This window comes from Lipophrys pholis (genome assembly GCF_963383615.2).
Source record: "Lipophrys pholis genome assembly, chromosome: 1".
Taxonomy (NCBI): Eukaryota; Metazoa; Chordata; class Actinopteri; order Blenniiformes; family Blenniidae; genus Lipophrys; species Lipophrys pholis.
Window position 1 is genome coordinate 26,669,160 of NC_137635.1, and position 15,616 is coordinate 26,684,775.

The window sequence follows — 15,616 nt, forward strand, 5'->3', positions numbered from 1 at the left end:
AAACAAGGAGGATGCCGATTTCAGGATGATCATTTAATAAACTAATTCACTTCATGACTGAAGCTGTTGTTGGACAATAAAATATTTGATTATGAGAGAAAGAGAGAGAGAGAGATCATATATCCATATTTTTCACATTCAATCTTGTCGCGACTCAAAACAGGAGGACATTCATCAAAAAATATTTCAATCTGATTGTCTTATCAGTTTACTTTTACAAAATACTCCTGCAGGGCAACAGGCCTTCTAATACAGAATTCCTTTAAAGCTATTTTCTTTTGTTTCATTCCATCTCTTGTCCTAATACAAACTACCAGGGATCTGTGCACATATAAAGGTTAACAGAGATGAAAGCGTGGACGAGTAGAAAGCCGAAGAAAATATGGAGAGAATGAAGTTTTAACACAAATAGAAATAAATCCCATGTAAAAAACTATTTCCACACAGTAAAACATTAAAGATTTCTCCACTTCTCCTTCAAACTGTGTGAAAATGAAACCTGAGAATCCAGATTTTCTCATCTCTTTGACTGCAGGTGAAAACGGTGTGCCTCTTCAGCATGTGAAGATCTGCCTGATGGCACCTTTCACTTTGAGCAGCGAGCAGAGATGAGAAGCTTTAAATGGCTCCTGAACACTCCAGCCTCAGGACTCCCTGTGCAGCCGGGCTGTGAGGAGGATGGAGGCTGTTTGTGTGCAGCTGCTGCTCTGGTCAGCTGGGCCTCACTGGCGTTTGTCCTTGCCAGATGTTTGTTGCGTTTCTCCTGGAACGGAGGGCAGCGGTGGAGCCAGCCACAGACAGAGGAGGATGAAGAAGTGGCAAGCATGAAGAGCAGCCGAGCTGCTGTTAGTGGACGGATACGTGTTCCAGGAAAGTTCGATCAGACCCAGGATCAAAACCCTGAATGAAAAGAAACAAAGAAAAAAAAAAAACTGCTTTTCACTGACCACCACACTGACCACCACCACACTGACGATCATACTGGCCACCACCACACCACTGACCACCACCACACTGGCCACCACCACACCACACCACCACCACACCACTGACCACCACCACACTGGCCACCACCACACCACACCACACCACCACCACACCACACCACCACCACCACACTGGCCACCACCACCACACTGGCCACCACCACCACACTGACCACCACCACACCACTGACCACCACCACACTGACCACCACCACACTGACCACCACCACACTGACCACCACACCACTGACCACCACACCACTGACCACCACCACACCACTGACCACCACCACACTGACCACCACCACACCACTGACCACCACCACACTGACCACCACACCACTGACCACCACACCACTGACCACCACACCACTGACCACCACCACACTGACCAGGAACCAGTATGTGTTTACAAACGTTTGTGTGTCTCAGGCCCCGTTCACACAAAATATTTTCAAGTGAAAATGCAACCCGGACAATCACAACTCCAGAGGGTCGTGACTCCCCGTTCATATTCTCCTGGGACGTGGTAGTTTTAGAGTTGACAGTTGCCGTGACGGCAGTCTGTCCATACGAATGTCCGTCTACTCCCATTGAAAACAACCGACAGCGCCAACAAGTGGACGACATCACTGCTATGAAAAACTTTTCTAGAACGAAAACGCAAAACGATGCATTTTCAGTTGAAATGTCATGTGAATGGGGCCTAAAACGTTTTTAGAAAAAATGGTAGAATTGTGAATTCCTCCTACCGGAGCAGGTGTGGCAGCTTCTTGACTCCTTCGCCCCACAGCAGGTAAGGCAGTGTGTGAAAGTACCATACGTAAAACTGGTAGTGCAACGAGCGGCTGAAGCACATGCCGATGAAGTTGGAGGTGAAGAGAATCAGCACGATCTGTGATCATTGGTTAAGGCCCAGGGTCTCCCCCCCCTTAACACGCAACCGCCGTCACGCTGAAGCGACAGACGGTGTAACGGCCCGAATTACAGCGTCAACAGTAGTGACAGGTCAAAAGCCCGTGAGGCTGAAATGCTGTGGCGGGAACACTGAACCTCTGGAACACTGTCAGGAACAACAAAAGGATATGATCCACAGTGACTTTCTGAGCCGGGACGCTCCTCTGGTTCGGCTCCTTCAGGAGGTCAAGGACGTTTTCCCCTGGTCTAGTACAAGGGGAGAAAAGAGGTTATGAAGTGGTGACAGTGTTTCCTGACAGTTTCTATTAAAAAGCAACCATCATTATGAAAATGCTGCTGTGGCTCACAGATTTTTAAATGTGCTGGATGGCACGTTTTATTTAACTCATCTCTCCTGGGTGATTCTTTTGTTCTGCCTCATGTCTTAAAGTACATTTATACATCAAACAATTATACATAAAAAGACAGATTCAGTTTTAGAAGTATATAATAGTATATATAATAAGATCAATAATTTGCAGAGAACATATTTGTGTGTTTTCAGGTTATAAGTTCATGACACACCAAACAAACTCCCTCCCTCCTGGAACAACACTGATTTCTTAAGCAACAAAAAAACACTTTACTTCCGCACATGGTCAGGCGAAGGTATCACGCACTTGTAACACATCTCTTTAAATAATGAACTAATTCCATTTTCCCACCTGGTCCAGGAGTACGGCATAATGTAGTAGAGCCAAAATGTCTCTCTAGCGCCACCTAGAAAAACTAAAATGGCCACCATGGCCATAGGAATGTCGTAGAGAGATCAAACCAAAACTCAATTGATCGTCTCATCGAGACCTAAAAATCACACGCTGGTACCCCAGACCTAAATCTGACAGGAAGTCTGCAGTTTGCCTTTCAAAATAAGATAAGATTTGCAAATGCTAGCTACTCTGAGCATGAATATCTATTGACTTCAGAAAACTATGAAATGATAGAGGAGACTCTCCTGCTCAATAATTCTGTACAACTTTTAGACTAATCCAGCGGGTTTTTTTAATTAGCCGTCAAAGTTCCGAACGCCGGATGCCACCGTCTCCCCCATGTGGGTTTAAACACACATTTCACCAACTAAACATGATCAGAGGTTGATGAAACTACACCAATTCATAGCTGCAGGTCTTGTGCTTTGAATGACGTGATACTTTTTAAAACTTGAATCTTTTAAAAATAATTTTTTAATTGCCGCAAATCAACCTTCAGACGTCATTTGGACAGTCAATCTTCTAAACAGACGGATGAAAAAACAGCAAACAACTTGAGCTTGGGGCTTATTTAGGCTTTCATTTACAGTAGTATGTAGTTTGTTTAGTAGTTACTGATGAACCTAAGTCTGGCTTCATTATAAAGAAGTTCTGTGGGTAGAAAATATTAATGATGCGTCTCATAGCGGAGCTCCCCCTGCTGCCTCATGCAGACCTCAGCCTGCAGTCATAACGCCATACAAGACCTGGAAGTGAAGTTAGTTTCATGATTGCCTCCATAAAACACTCTGGGTTCACTTCCATACCAGTAACGTAATGTAACGATCACGAGAATCCCTGCAGAGGATCAGACCTGAGCACACAGGGTGGAGGACCAGTTTGACGTCACGAGTACTTTAGTTTGACTTTCACATAACAGCAGAGGACAGAAGGCCTGAGGACCAGAACCCACCAAGAGGCTCCAGTCTGGTCCCACCAAGCAAGGAGGTTTAAAGGATTTATACTAGTTTGTTTTACATTTCAGTGCATTTTGCACCAGAATGTTTCATTAAAATTTACTTCTTTTTCAGGAACCGTTAGATCTTGTAAAAATATAGAGAATTTCATTACAGACACTGAACACAACAGAAAAACTCTAAAGTGTAAATTTCTAGGTTATTATAGCAATGGAGGAGGAGAACAGAGCAGGAGGGAGGGGGTGGAGGAGAAGGACGGAGGGGGAGGAGGAGCAGGAGGAGGAGCAGGAGGGAGAGGAGGAGAACAGAGCAGGAGGGAGGGGGAGGAGGAGGGAGGGGAGGAGCAGGAGGAGGAGAACAGAGCAAGAGGAGGAGGGGTAGGAGGAGGAGGAGGGGGACCAGGAGGGAGAGGAGGAGAACAGAGCAAGAGGAGGAGGAGAAGGAGGGGAACGAGGAGGAGGAGAACAGAGCAAGAGGAGGAGAAGGAGGGGAACGAGGAGCAGGAGGAGGAGGGGTAGGAGGAGGAGGGGGAACAGGAGGGAGAGGAGGAGAACAGAGCAGGAGGGAGGGGGAGGAGGAGCAGGAGGAGGACCAGGAGGGAGAGGAGGAGAACAGAGCAGGAGGGAGGGGGAGGAGGAGCAGGAGGGAGAGGAGGAGAACAGAGCAGGAGGGAGGGGGAGGAGGAGCAGGAGGAGGACCAGGAGGGAGAGGAGGAGAACAGAGCAGGAGGGAGGGGGTGGAGGAGAAGGACGGAGGGGGAGGAGGAGCAGGAGGAGGAGCAGGAGGGAGAGGAGGAGAACAGAGCAGGAGGGAGGGGGAGGAGGAGGGAGGGGAGGAGCAGGAGGAGGAGAACAGAGCAAGAGGAGGAGGGGTAGGAGGAGGAGGAGGGGGACCAGGAGGGAGAGGAGGAGAACAGAGCAAGAGGAGGAGGAGAAGGAGGGGAACGAGGAGGAGGAGAACAGAGCAAGAGGAGGAGAAGGAGGGGAACGAGGAGCAGGAGGAGGAGGGGTAGGAGGAGGAGGGGGAACAGGAGGGAGAGGAGGAGAACAGAGCAGGAGGGAGGGGGAGGAGGAGCAGGAGGAGGACCAGGAGGGAGAGGAGGAGAACAGAGCAGGAGGGAGGGGGAGGAGGAGCAGGAGGGAGAGGAGGAGAACAGAGCAGGAGGGAGGGGGAGGAGGAGCAGGAGGAGGACCAGGAGGGAGAGGAGGAGAACAGAGCAGGAGGGAGGGGGAGGAGGAGCAGGAGGGAGAGGAGGAGAACAGAGCAGGAGGGAGGGGGAGGAGGAGGGAGGGGAGGAGCAGGAGGAGGAGAACAGAGCAAGAGGAGGAGGGGTAGGAGGAGGAGGAGGGGGACCAGGAGGGAGAGGAGGAGAACAGAGCAAGAGGAGGAGGAGAAGGAGGGGAACGAGGAGCAGGAGGAGGAGAACAGAGCAAGAGGAGGAGGAGAAGGAGGGGAACGAGGAGCAGGAGGAGGAGGGGGAACAGGAGGGAGAGGAGGAGAACAGAGCAGGAGGGAGGGGGAGGAGGAGGGAGGGGAGGAGCAGGAGGAGGAGAACAGAGCAAGAGGAGGAGGGGTAGGAGGAGGAGGAGGGGGACCAGGAGGGAGAGGAGGAGAACAGAGCAGGAGGGAGGGGGAGGAGGAGGGAGGGGAGGAGAACAGAGCAAGAGGAGGAGGAGAAGGAGGGGAACGAGGAGCAGGAGGAGGAGAACAGAGCAAGAGGAGGAGGAGAAGGAGGGGAACGAGGAGCAGGAGGAGGAGGGGGAACAGGAGGAGGAGGGGGAACAGGAGGGAGAGGAGGAGAACAGAGCAAGAGGAGGTGGGGGAGGAGGAGCAGGAGGAGGAGAACAGAGGAGCAGGGGGAGGTGGAGCAGGAGGAGGAGCAGGAGGTGTCATGCTTTTTAATGCTAATGCTAGGCTAGTTAGCTTAGCAGATTAGCATGTGAGATAAGACCAGGTTCCAGGTCCGGGACACCTGGGGAGGAACCTGGGTGATTTTCAGGTGAAGAACATTTAAAGGGACCGGAGGCTGCGATTGGGCCGACCCCGACGGGCCAGGGGGGCGAGGTCCCGTCCAACACTGCTCCCTTTTGTTATTATTATCATTATTACTACCACCATTACTCTTATAGCATTACGGTATCCCCCCCCTCCTACCCTACCCACACACACACACAGAAAATGCACAATACTGGAAAGCCTGTTTGTTTCCTGAGAAGTGGTCCCACTATTTTAAATGTATTTGTGGGATGAGCAGCCGAGCTGACCATGTGAGTAGTAACATACGTAGAAACCTTTTCCCATATAAAAAGCTCTGCTTCTCATCCCACAAATGCAATTTCTTACAAATGTGAATCTAGTTAAAAGGAAAATGTCCAATCTTTCCCAAAAAAATATATATTTAGTATAGCCAAGATATAGCCATTGTTACAAGAGATAAACTATTAAACACACATTTCCTCACATATGTGCGTTGATTAGAATAGTGCAAATGGAAAATATCAAGTTGGTTTATTGAACTGTTACAATACAGTTGTGTGGTATATATAAGTAAGGTGAGATTAATAAAAATGGGATTAGAGATACTGTGATGGTAAACTCGTCTTCTCACCTCTTCCAGCGGCGCAGAGCAAACAGTAGCAGTGTGAGCAGGTGAGCCGTGAGCAGCAGCAGGTGGAAGTGACGACTTAAGAAGAGCCATTCTGGAAGGAAACGCCAGTTTACCGTCCACTTGAACATGAACTGACGGCCCAGGTCAAAAGCTCGGCTCACGTAGCCAACAGGGTTGTCCAGGAGGAAAGGAAGGCCCAGCAGAAGCTGTGGTGGAGAGGAAGGATGAGTGGCCTCTCTCTCTCTCTGTGTGTGTGTGTGTGTGTGTGTGTGTGTGTGTGTGTGTGTGTGTGTGTGTGTGTGTGTGTGTGTGTGTGTGTGTGTGTGTGTGTGTGTGTGTGTGTGTGTGTGTGTGTGTGTGTGTGTGTGTGTGTGTGTGTGTGTGTGTGTGTGTGTGTGTGTTAGACTGACAACTCGGGTTGAAAAATTCGGGGAATTTTCAAAGTTGGAAACTTTCCATGGGAATTTACGGGAATTTACGGAAATAAAACAGAAATTTATAAAATTGAATGTCGGCCCTCAAAGGGGAACTTAAATATAGTTGGGAAAAATATATTGTAGCATAATCTTGGCTAAAACAACCAGATTTAATGCAAGTACACTCCTCACTCACATGCACACAGCACTGCTTACTGCAGGGCTATTGAGGCCACGCCCCCTGCATGCACTATGCACTCCTCCATCACACGCAGATGATTGCTTCACCCCAGGAGGCCCTTTGAGCCCAAAGCACAAGACTATTGAAGCCACACAGTTGAGCCTGTGGATGATATAAAGTCAAGTACGTTTTTTATGATATTATGGGGTAAATATATTTGATCTATAATGATATTACTGTTCAACTTGCAAAAATCTAATAAAAATGTATTCATACAGTAACTAGCCAGCTGGTACGTTAGGTGCTAAATGTAATGTATTTTTCATTTCATTAACCATTTAAGAGGCGAGCTTATTATATCGACCTCAAATGTTTCTTCTCTTTTCATTTAACATTTTGAATCAGACTTTTTTGAGGATGGAGAGTAGAGGGCATTTTACTTCTTGATTGGGTGTGGGAGTTCATGTTCATGTTTTTGTTGTTCATTAAAATAATTGTTCATTGTTCAAGAATTAAAACTAAAGTTCTACTCAAATAAATCTGTTGAAATGTCATGTTTTTTTAATTGTATTATTTTACATGGATAGTTTGCTTATGACAAAACACAAATATTTACATTTAAGTTTGTATATGACAGTTTGTATAAATTACCCCCAATTTTCAGTTAATTCCCATAAATTCCCAATAATTCCCATTAATTCCAAATAATTCCAAATAATTCCCATACATTTCCTTAATTCCCATAGAAAGTTTCCAATTTTAAATATTTCCAAAATTCCCCAGCTTAACTTCCCATGGAAAGTTTCCGGAAATTTCCCTCCCCTTTGCAACCCAACCGGCATCTCACCTGGGGAAAGTGGACATCTGGGATTAGGGTGATTAGACGTGTGAGTGTGTGAGCGTCAGGGACTGACCTGTATGCCTGCACACAGCAGAAGCTTCGGGATTGTCCTGATGAGGCCAAACTCCATCAGGAGGAGAAAAAATAATCCAGGAGCAAAAAGCAGCACGTTCATTTTCACAGAAACAGCTAAACTGTCAGAAAGACGGGAAGAGTTCAAAGGTCATCATGTTGCTTAAATCTCCATTGTTGGAACAAATACTTGAGACACAAACATTAATTACACGACGACACCCGTCTGATGAGGAAGGAGTTCATACTTGCCTATAAAGAACGCAGCCCAGAGTCCAGTTTCCATCCATGAAGAGGTTTACAGCTGCAAACAGCAGCATCATGACCACTGGATCATTGAAGAGACGCAGGACGAAGATGGAGTGGATCCGATAGGACGCGCAGCACACAAAGAAGAATACGTATGGAGGAACCTACACCAACAAAATAAATTGAATTCATTGTCACAGTCTGATTGACTGATAATCCCAATCAAATATACAATGTCATCAAGAACCTTGTTCGAGTATAAATAAGGATTACTAGAAATAATGGTAAGGCCCAAACAGTCCCGATCTCAACATGATGGCGTCTGTTTGGTATTTCATTTTAATCCAACTGTATTTAATCAGGTAATCTGGCTGAGACACGTCTTCTCATTGACATGAGAGAGTAAACTATTCAGGAGACGTTACAGACATCGAGACAGAATAAGAACTTCATGTGTTACAAAGTCTATATTGTTTTACATCTGAACGTTTCCAAAACAACTTCCCTTTACACCGACTAGCATATACACCTGGTTCAGAGCTACTATGGAAGTGAATATGGCTCAGAAATCACTTTGGAATGTATTCACAGAAATACTTTTTCATTTGATGATTAAACTGCATTTTTTCAAGTCATAAATAAAAATTAATGATCAATCATCCAAACTGCATTTTCTTATACAAGACTGCTTATTCTGTGCCTTAATTAAAATGAAAAAGAAAATGATGTTTAAGTTTTAATTTTCAAAAGTAGCCCTAGCAAATAGAGACCAAAATTCATTTTGAAATGTCAAATTTCAAAATGAAAATGCATTAGCAGAAAGGCTTTTCCATTGGAAGGTTCTATCTATATAGTTTGACTCATAAATAAAATTATTAATGCATCATCCAAACTGCATTTTCATTTTCTTATTCAGGTTGAACATTTTGTAACAGAACTCAAAAGAAAACCTAAAGAGGGGATTACTTTTTCACTTTCATGTCCGCCGTGCAAAAAAAGGCTCAATATTCAATTTGACTTCGCATTTTCAAACTGTGAAACGTACTGCGAGGTTGTGCGGTCGTTGAATGTACGGAGGTCGTTTAACGCACCGCGGCCACTAAACGCACTGCGGCGGCTGAACGTACGGTGGTACACAGTCGGGGCTCCTCCAGACAAGCATTGAACGATTCAGTTTTTATTAAACTGATTCTAGTTGTTCAGTAACTCTAAAGAGCTGCTTTGCCCCGCATGTCTCGTCTCTTGCACAAGCTCAAATATGCACAGCACCCCCTGGTGTATTAGATGAGCAGTACAATCAGAATCAGTAGAGCCTCTGACGTCACTCTCCTGCGCTGCTTGGAAATGCTGAGTCGAATTGAATTTTGATCCTTTTTTTGCAGGTCGGACATGAAAACGAAAAAGTAATTCTCTCTTTAGGTTTTCTTTTGAGTTCTGCCATAAAATGTGCAACATGTGCAGTTTGAATAAACTATTATTAATTTCATTTATGAGTCAGATAATGCAGCTATATCCTTGAAATAAAAAGTATTTATGCTAATGCATTTTGATTTTCAAATTTGACAATTTAAAATGAATTCTGGTCACTATTTGCTGGAGCGTCTTTAAAGTTAAATCTTAATCATCATTTTCTTTTTCTTTTTCATGAAGTCACAGAATAAGCAGCCTTGTCAAACTAAATAAAAAAGCAGTTTGGATGATTAATTATGAGTCAAAGAATGCAGTTTAATGTGAAAATGAAAAAGTATTTCTGTTGAAACATTTGAAATTGATTTTTGAGCCATATTCGCTTCCATATACTGCAGGGGTCCTACAGGGTTCCTACAGGGTTCCCTACAGGGTTCTACAGGTTCCTACAGGTTAAATTTCAGACGTTAACACACATTTTAATGCCCATTTCAAAGCATAGTTCACAGTCAGTGCAAAGTGTTTCCTAATTGGAACCGTTACACTAATATTACTTTTGTGCAGCTTGGACACATCACAACACAATATACAGCAAAAACATTTATGTCAACAAAGCTTTAGTGCTGCCTCTAACCGATCATTTTGTAACAATTAATCTTTTGACAGATTTTCCGATTAATCAATGACTAATTAAAAAAAAAAATTAGATGGTTTATGTTCATTTAATTTCCAATACAACTCAGAGGCTAAAACATAAAGACTCACTTGTACCATGACAAATGTAAATAAACATTATCAAATAAATAAGATCTTTTGTGTAAAACTGATAGTGGCTGTAGTGAACCTCCGTGTTGCCCCAGACCTCTGCACAGTAATTTAGATACGCTGACGCCAGTCAACGGTTTAATATGTGGAGTGATTTGTGGTCCAGAATGTGTCTTACTTTATTGATTACTGATAAGCTTCTTGATATTTGGTTTTGAATGTGTTTTATGTGAGATTTCCAATTTATGTTATCAATTATAACACCAAGAATCTTACTTTCATGAACTCAGTTTCCACACCATCTACCCTTAATTGTGCACGTTTCCCTTTTACCATTGCCAAATACAATGAATTTAGTTTTGCTTAAGTTAATAATTTATTTGTTAAACTACTTTTTTAGTTTGCACATTTCACCACTGATTGTTTTTAGTGGTGACTGTAGATCACACCCTGAGCAGAAAATATCTATCAACCGCAAAAAGAACTGGTTTTATTACTTTTGATTGATATATTAGTAATGTCATTGATATAGAGCAAAGATTATTTTGGACCCAATACTGACCCCTTGTGGAGACCACAAGCAATGTCCAAGCACGATGATGAGTCCTGTCCCATCTTCACAACCTGCTTCCTGTCCATTAAGTAACTTTTCAGCCAGTATTCTGTAATCCTTTGGTCATCCAGGGTCAAGTCTTGTGTTTTGTTTTCTGCTATATTGTTTAATTGGACAGTTATTATCATATAATGATGTGAATATTTCTAGGAAGGTATTATATGCGCTGTTTATATCTTTTTCTTTGTAAACAGTATCCCAGTTTATTGCCATTAAGTTATTTTTTAATGCATTAGTGTCGTCACTCGGCTGTGACTGTTTTACTTTGGAGTGATTTTTTCAGTAGTTGTTGTAGTAACATGTAAACACCGGCAGATGATGGCTAATGCCATTGATCCACTCACTGTATTGTTCTCAATGTCATTGGTGAAGATGTTGTCAATGAATGTGTGCTGTGGGATATTATTCTGCCGGGTCTGGAAATCTCTGGACATAAGCCCATAATGAACATAGTATTGATAAATTCATCCGTTGCTTTGTGCTTGTTTGGATTCAGCTTATCAATGTTGTAATCACCACAGATGAAAATATATATCAATTAAAAAAAAATATATATATATATATATATTTTAATGCAATAGGCCCCCTTTCTTAAATCTCTTAATAGTGTAAGTAGCCTTCTTATCATCCAAAGAGTCATTGTTCTTCTGAAGATGTAATAAAAGACGAGTGGAGGACAGACGAGCGTCTTAAAGAAGCAGTAACAGGTCTGCGAGAGCGATAATAATTCTTGCTTGTTTCTAGGTGCCAAATACTTATTTTACCTAAGAACGTACAAATTAATCCTTTAAAAATCCTACAATGTGGTTTCCTGGAATTATTTTTTTTTTCCACATTCTGTCTCTCACAGTTGAAGTGCACCTATGATGGAAATGACAGACCTCTTGTCTCTTTAAGTGGGACACTTTACACAACCGGTGGCTGCCAAATACTTTTTTGCCCTACTATCGCCATAGTGGAAGCAAGAAGCTGTTTCTGTGTGAGAACACTAAAGAAAATAAAAACTTTTCTATTTTTGAGAGCAACCTCACTTTTGTACATTTTATTCCTCTTGATAAAAAGCTTTTGCACGGTGCAGTAAAATCTTCCACCATTTGGCCATTTTAAACTCAGGAATACTTCAGAAAGACCCAATATATGCACATTTGACGGGGCTGCAGAAAGTTGTTTGATGACATTTTAAGACAAACCTTCTTTGTGCGATAGTATATCCTGAAGACGAGCAGCAACGTAATGAGGTAGAACACGGTGAAAATGTACTGGCCCAGACGGATGTTCACCCCACGGCTGGTGACGTAGTACAGAGCTGCAAAGATGTAGACAAATCCAGCCGGGTACCTGCGAGGACATAGTGGCACAAACGTCAGACGTTTAACTCTCACAGGACATGACATGCATACTTCTCATAAGTACAACTTCAAGACCATTTAAGAAATAAAATACTACAAAGCAGATATATGAATCTTTACGTCATTCTCACAGTGCCCATCTGAAAAATACTGAAGGTTTAAGTTATCTTGTGTTATAAAAGGGGTTGAAACCCTCACTCTTGACATATTTTTGACAATTCAACAGCCATAAAATCCAGATGGATCCAGTCAGTCTGTAGACCTGAATCACTAGAGGTCTTTGAAACTCACACCAGAGGTCCAGTGTCTCCTTTCAGCTGGGTGTAGTCGTACGTCCCGTTGAGGACTCCCTCCACTTCATCCATGTACGCTTTCCAGTCAATCTCCGTGTCTGCCATGAATTACATGAACCAAAGAAAATGTAGTCATAGATCATTTGTAGTATTTTCAAGCTCAGAAATCAGACAGAATATATATGGAACCGACATGCCCAGAGAGAGCCGCATGTTCCTGTAGTGGTGAACACTGTCGTTTCACGGTTACAAAGCCCCCGGCCCGAGTCTGACAGCCAATACATCAACAAAAGAACTATATTTGGAACTTTCCTCAATTTGCTAATGAAGTAAAACATCATCCTGTTTGTTGACTCATGTGACAAGTTGCCAGACAAACAACAACGTGTGCATGTACCATACTTTAAATAGAATTTCAAATTGTAAGGAATTTTATATAATTCAGGACCTTCTGTATGTGTACAGGTATGCTTGGATGGCAGGTAGGCTGGGTCGGGGACAACAGTCAATTCAAGTATACAGCACATGATTTGATCCACTTGAAGTTTGTACAGAGTCATTTCTGTACCACTGTCTTGTAAGGCTCATTAAAGAATCTACTGGTGTTATTTTTGAAACACACTTGTCTATAAAAGGACTGGGTCAATCATTGTTCTGTTGAGAACAGAAATGCACAAGTGATGCAAAGTTTAATCAGAAGCCATTAACTGCACTTCTCATTAAAATCTCTTTAAATGAACTTGTATGTGTTTCACTCATCAGTTTCATATTAGAGCACACTTTCAGTGAGTCGTCTTGAGATTGGAAGAAGCGCAAACAAACAAACAATAACCCTGCTTGATACGTTTGAATCTTTCTTTTTTCAATGAAATAAATTAATTTACAGTATCAAACTACATGTGTAGTTTAAATGTGTCTTCTTTAAAAAGGAACACGCACACACACACACACACACACACACACACACACACACACACACACACACACACACACACACACACACACACACACACACACACACACACACACACACACACACACACACACACACACACACGCACACACGCACACACACACACACACACACAGAGGAGCATGCTAACTAGCTGCAGCCACTTACATGCTACCTTCTGAATGACCCACACGTTGATTCCGATCTCCAGGAACCATAAGACTGACACAACCAGCAACGTGTACTCCGCCCTGAAGAGGACCAAGTGTTTGTCCTGCCACACTGTGCGGAGCTTCCCCCACAGAGGTGTCGTGGAGCCCGCAAGGGAGGCCGCAGCTTTTCTCCGCACACCTCCTGCCATGTTGGCTTGGCGCTAGGCCTTGTCTGACGCGCTGACGTTCCGTGACGCGTCACGTCGAGTGACGCGACAACGTTCGAAGGCGTCACGCCGAAATATAATCAAACCTTATATAAACTGAAGGAATGATTGCATGCACACAACATCTCACAATACTGAGAAAAGCAAGGAAATACAGAGATTTGGTGCTTTTTCCTCACGGCGGCTTCCAGTTAAAAAAAAATATATATATATGTGTGTACTGATTCGGCAGCAGAATAACAGAAGCTCATTCTAAATCCAGACCCGATATTCCATTGGAAATATTTTAAGCACTGTTTCACATTCATAAAGCAGGGGATGAGATGGGTTTTATTTTTACGGAATCGTCCCGTATTGGCAAACAAAACTAGCCGTTCGTATTGAGCTGAAAAGGGACCCACTTTGTCCCGTATCACCGTGAGAATCAAAAATAGTCTGTAAAATGTCAATGGAATTTAGGACAAACAGGTCGCTTTATATCAAAACTTACGGTAAACTTATTAAACTTACAAAAAGCAACAGAAACATTTATGTCAACAACTCAAGAAAAACACTGAAAAGATGATAGAAGAATCGGAATATCAATACAAAGCACCCAAAACTTTAGATTCAAATTCAGAAAAGTACTCCTTGAGAGATTTTCCACGTCTCGAATAAAAATGCACAATTTATTTAAACAAACAGAAACATTCTCCTTGGTTGACGTTCTCAAATAATACAAATACTTGAAATGCAGTACAAAAAAAACTCTCCTAACAAAATAAAAGGCAACGTTACAAATTATGAACAGAAACATTTTTATCAACAAGAGTTTTTCCTCTCAAGAGGGTCAGAGAGATGATAGGAAATAGGAACGTTGATAAAAACCACCATAGATTTTAGGTTAAGCATTTCAGATTCAAATTTAAAAAAATACTCGTTCAGAGGTCTCCAATAAAAATGCCTACTTTGTTAAAACTCATCTTAACCACGGTTGGATAAGAGGCCGAGTCTCATCAACCGTTCATGGCGGCGAGCGGCTTCCTGAGAAACGGATCAATAACTCTTATTTTCTTAAGGTTTGAGGAAATCCCACGGACCTTTGAACCTCAGAGGGACACCCAAGCTGGCCAGCAGGACTGTGATCAGCAAAACTAATTTGTACCATCGGACAACCAACAGTCTCCGAGACGAGACGCTCACAGACGTGGACTCGGCAGGGATCGGACGGACGGATATTTTAATTCCTGAACTCATCCCACTTGCTCACATTTGTATGTCCCTCATAATTTAACACCACAACTGCACAAAAGGTTGTGATAAACTGTGTAACTTTTAATGCGGTATTCTCTATTAAACAAGACCATCACTAAGATAAACTGCTGTACTTGTGAAGAAGTAATCCCGTATCATGGAACATTTTCTGGATGTTACCTGGTAATAGGTTTATCTTTGCTTTGTACAAAACTTGAATAGTTTTGAACTCTACCAGATCCATAAAGGGCCATTATTTATTATTTATCTGTTACTCTTTTGCCTTGTTTGCTTTGCTGTTATGTTTGTTTGTGTTAGTTTATCTTTGTTCTGTTTTTTATGTACCCACATGTCCGAAATAAACAGAATTTAAAATAATGTTCTTGATTGTAGAAATGGTGCTTTCCCGGAAGTTAACCTGAGAGACCATTCTTATAGGTCTTTTCTGTAAAGGACTGATTTTTTTTCTGTAATGAAGTTGCATGTGTTTCCCAGACCTCCACACAGTAAGTTAAATAAAGCAAAACCGGTGAATGAGAAAGAATGACCGGTGATTTATGGTCTAATAGATCTCTAACTTTGGTCATGTAGTGATGTAATAGCTGTACTATCGTTGTTTGATAGGCGGGAAGAAAGAAAAAGATTAAAA

General features: G+C 42.8%; 1 protein-coding gene across 1 annotated transcript; it reads right to left on the reverse strand.

Annotated features, from left to right (window-relative positions):
- Positions 1-23: 23 nt before the first annotated feature.
- On the reverse strand, positions 24-13,741 carry alg3 (ALG3 alpha-1,3- mannosyltransferase). Its single transcript, XM_080485400.1, has 9 exons — positions 13,524-13,741; positions 12,402-12,501; positions 11,952-12,099; positions 7,980-8,140; positions 7,729-7,849; positions 6,218-6,423; positions 2,072-2,150; positions 1,739-1,881; positions 24-900 (listed from the first exon to the last, which is right to left on the reverse strand). The coding sequence occupies exons 1-9, from the start codon at positions 13,714-13,716 to the stop codon at positions 723-725; spliced, it is 1,329 nt and encodes a 442-aa protein (XP_080341526.1). The 5' UTR covers positions 13,717-13,741; the 3' UTR covers positions 24-722.
- Positions 13,742-15,616: the final 1,875 nt, after the last annotated feature.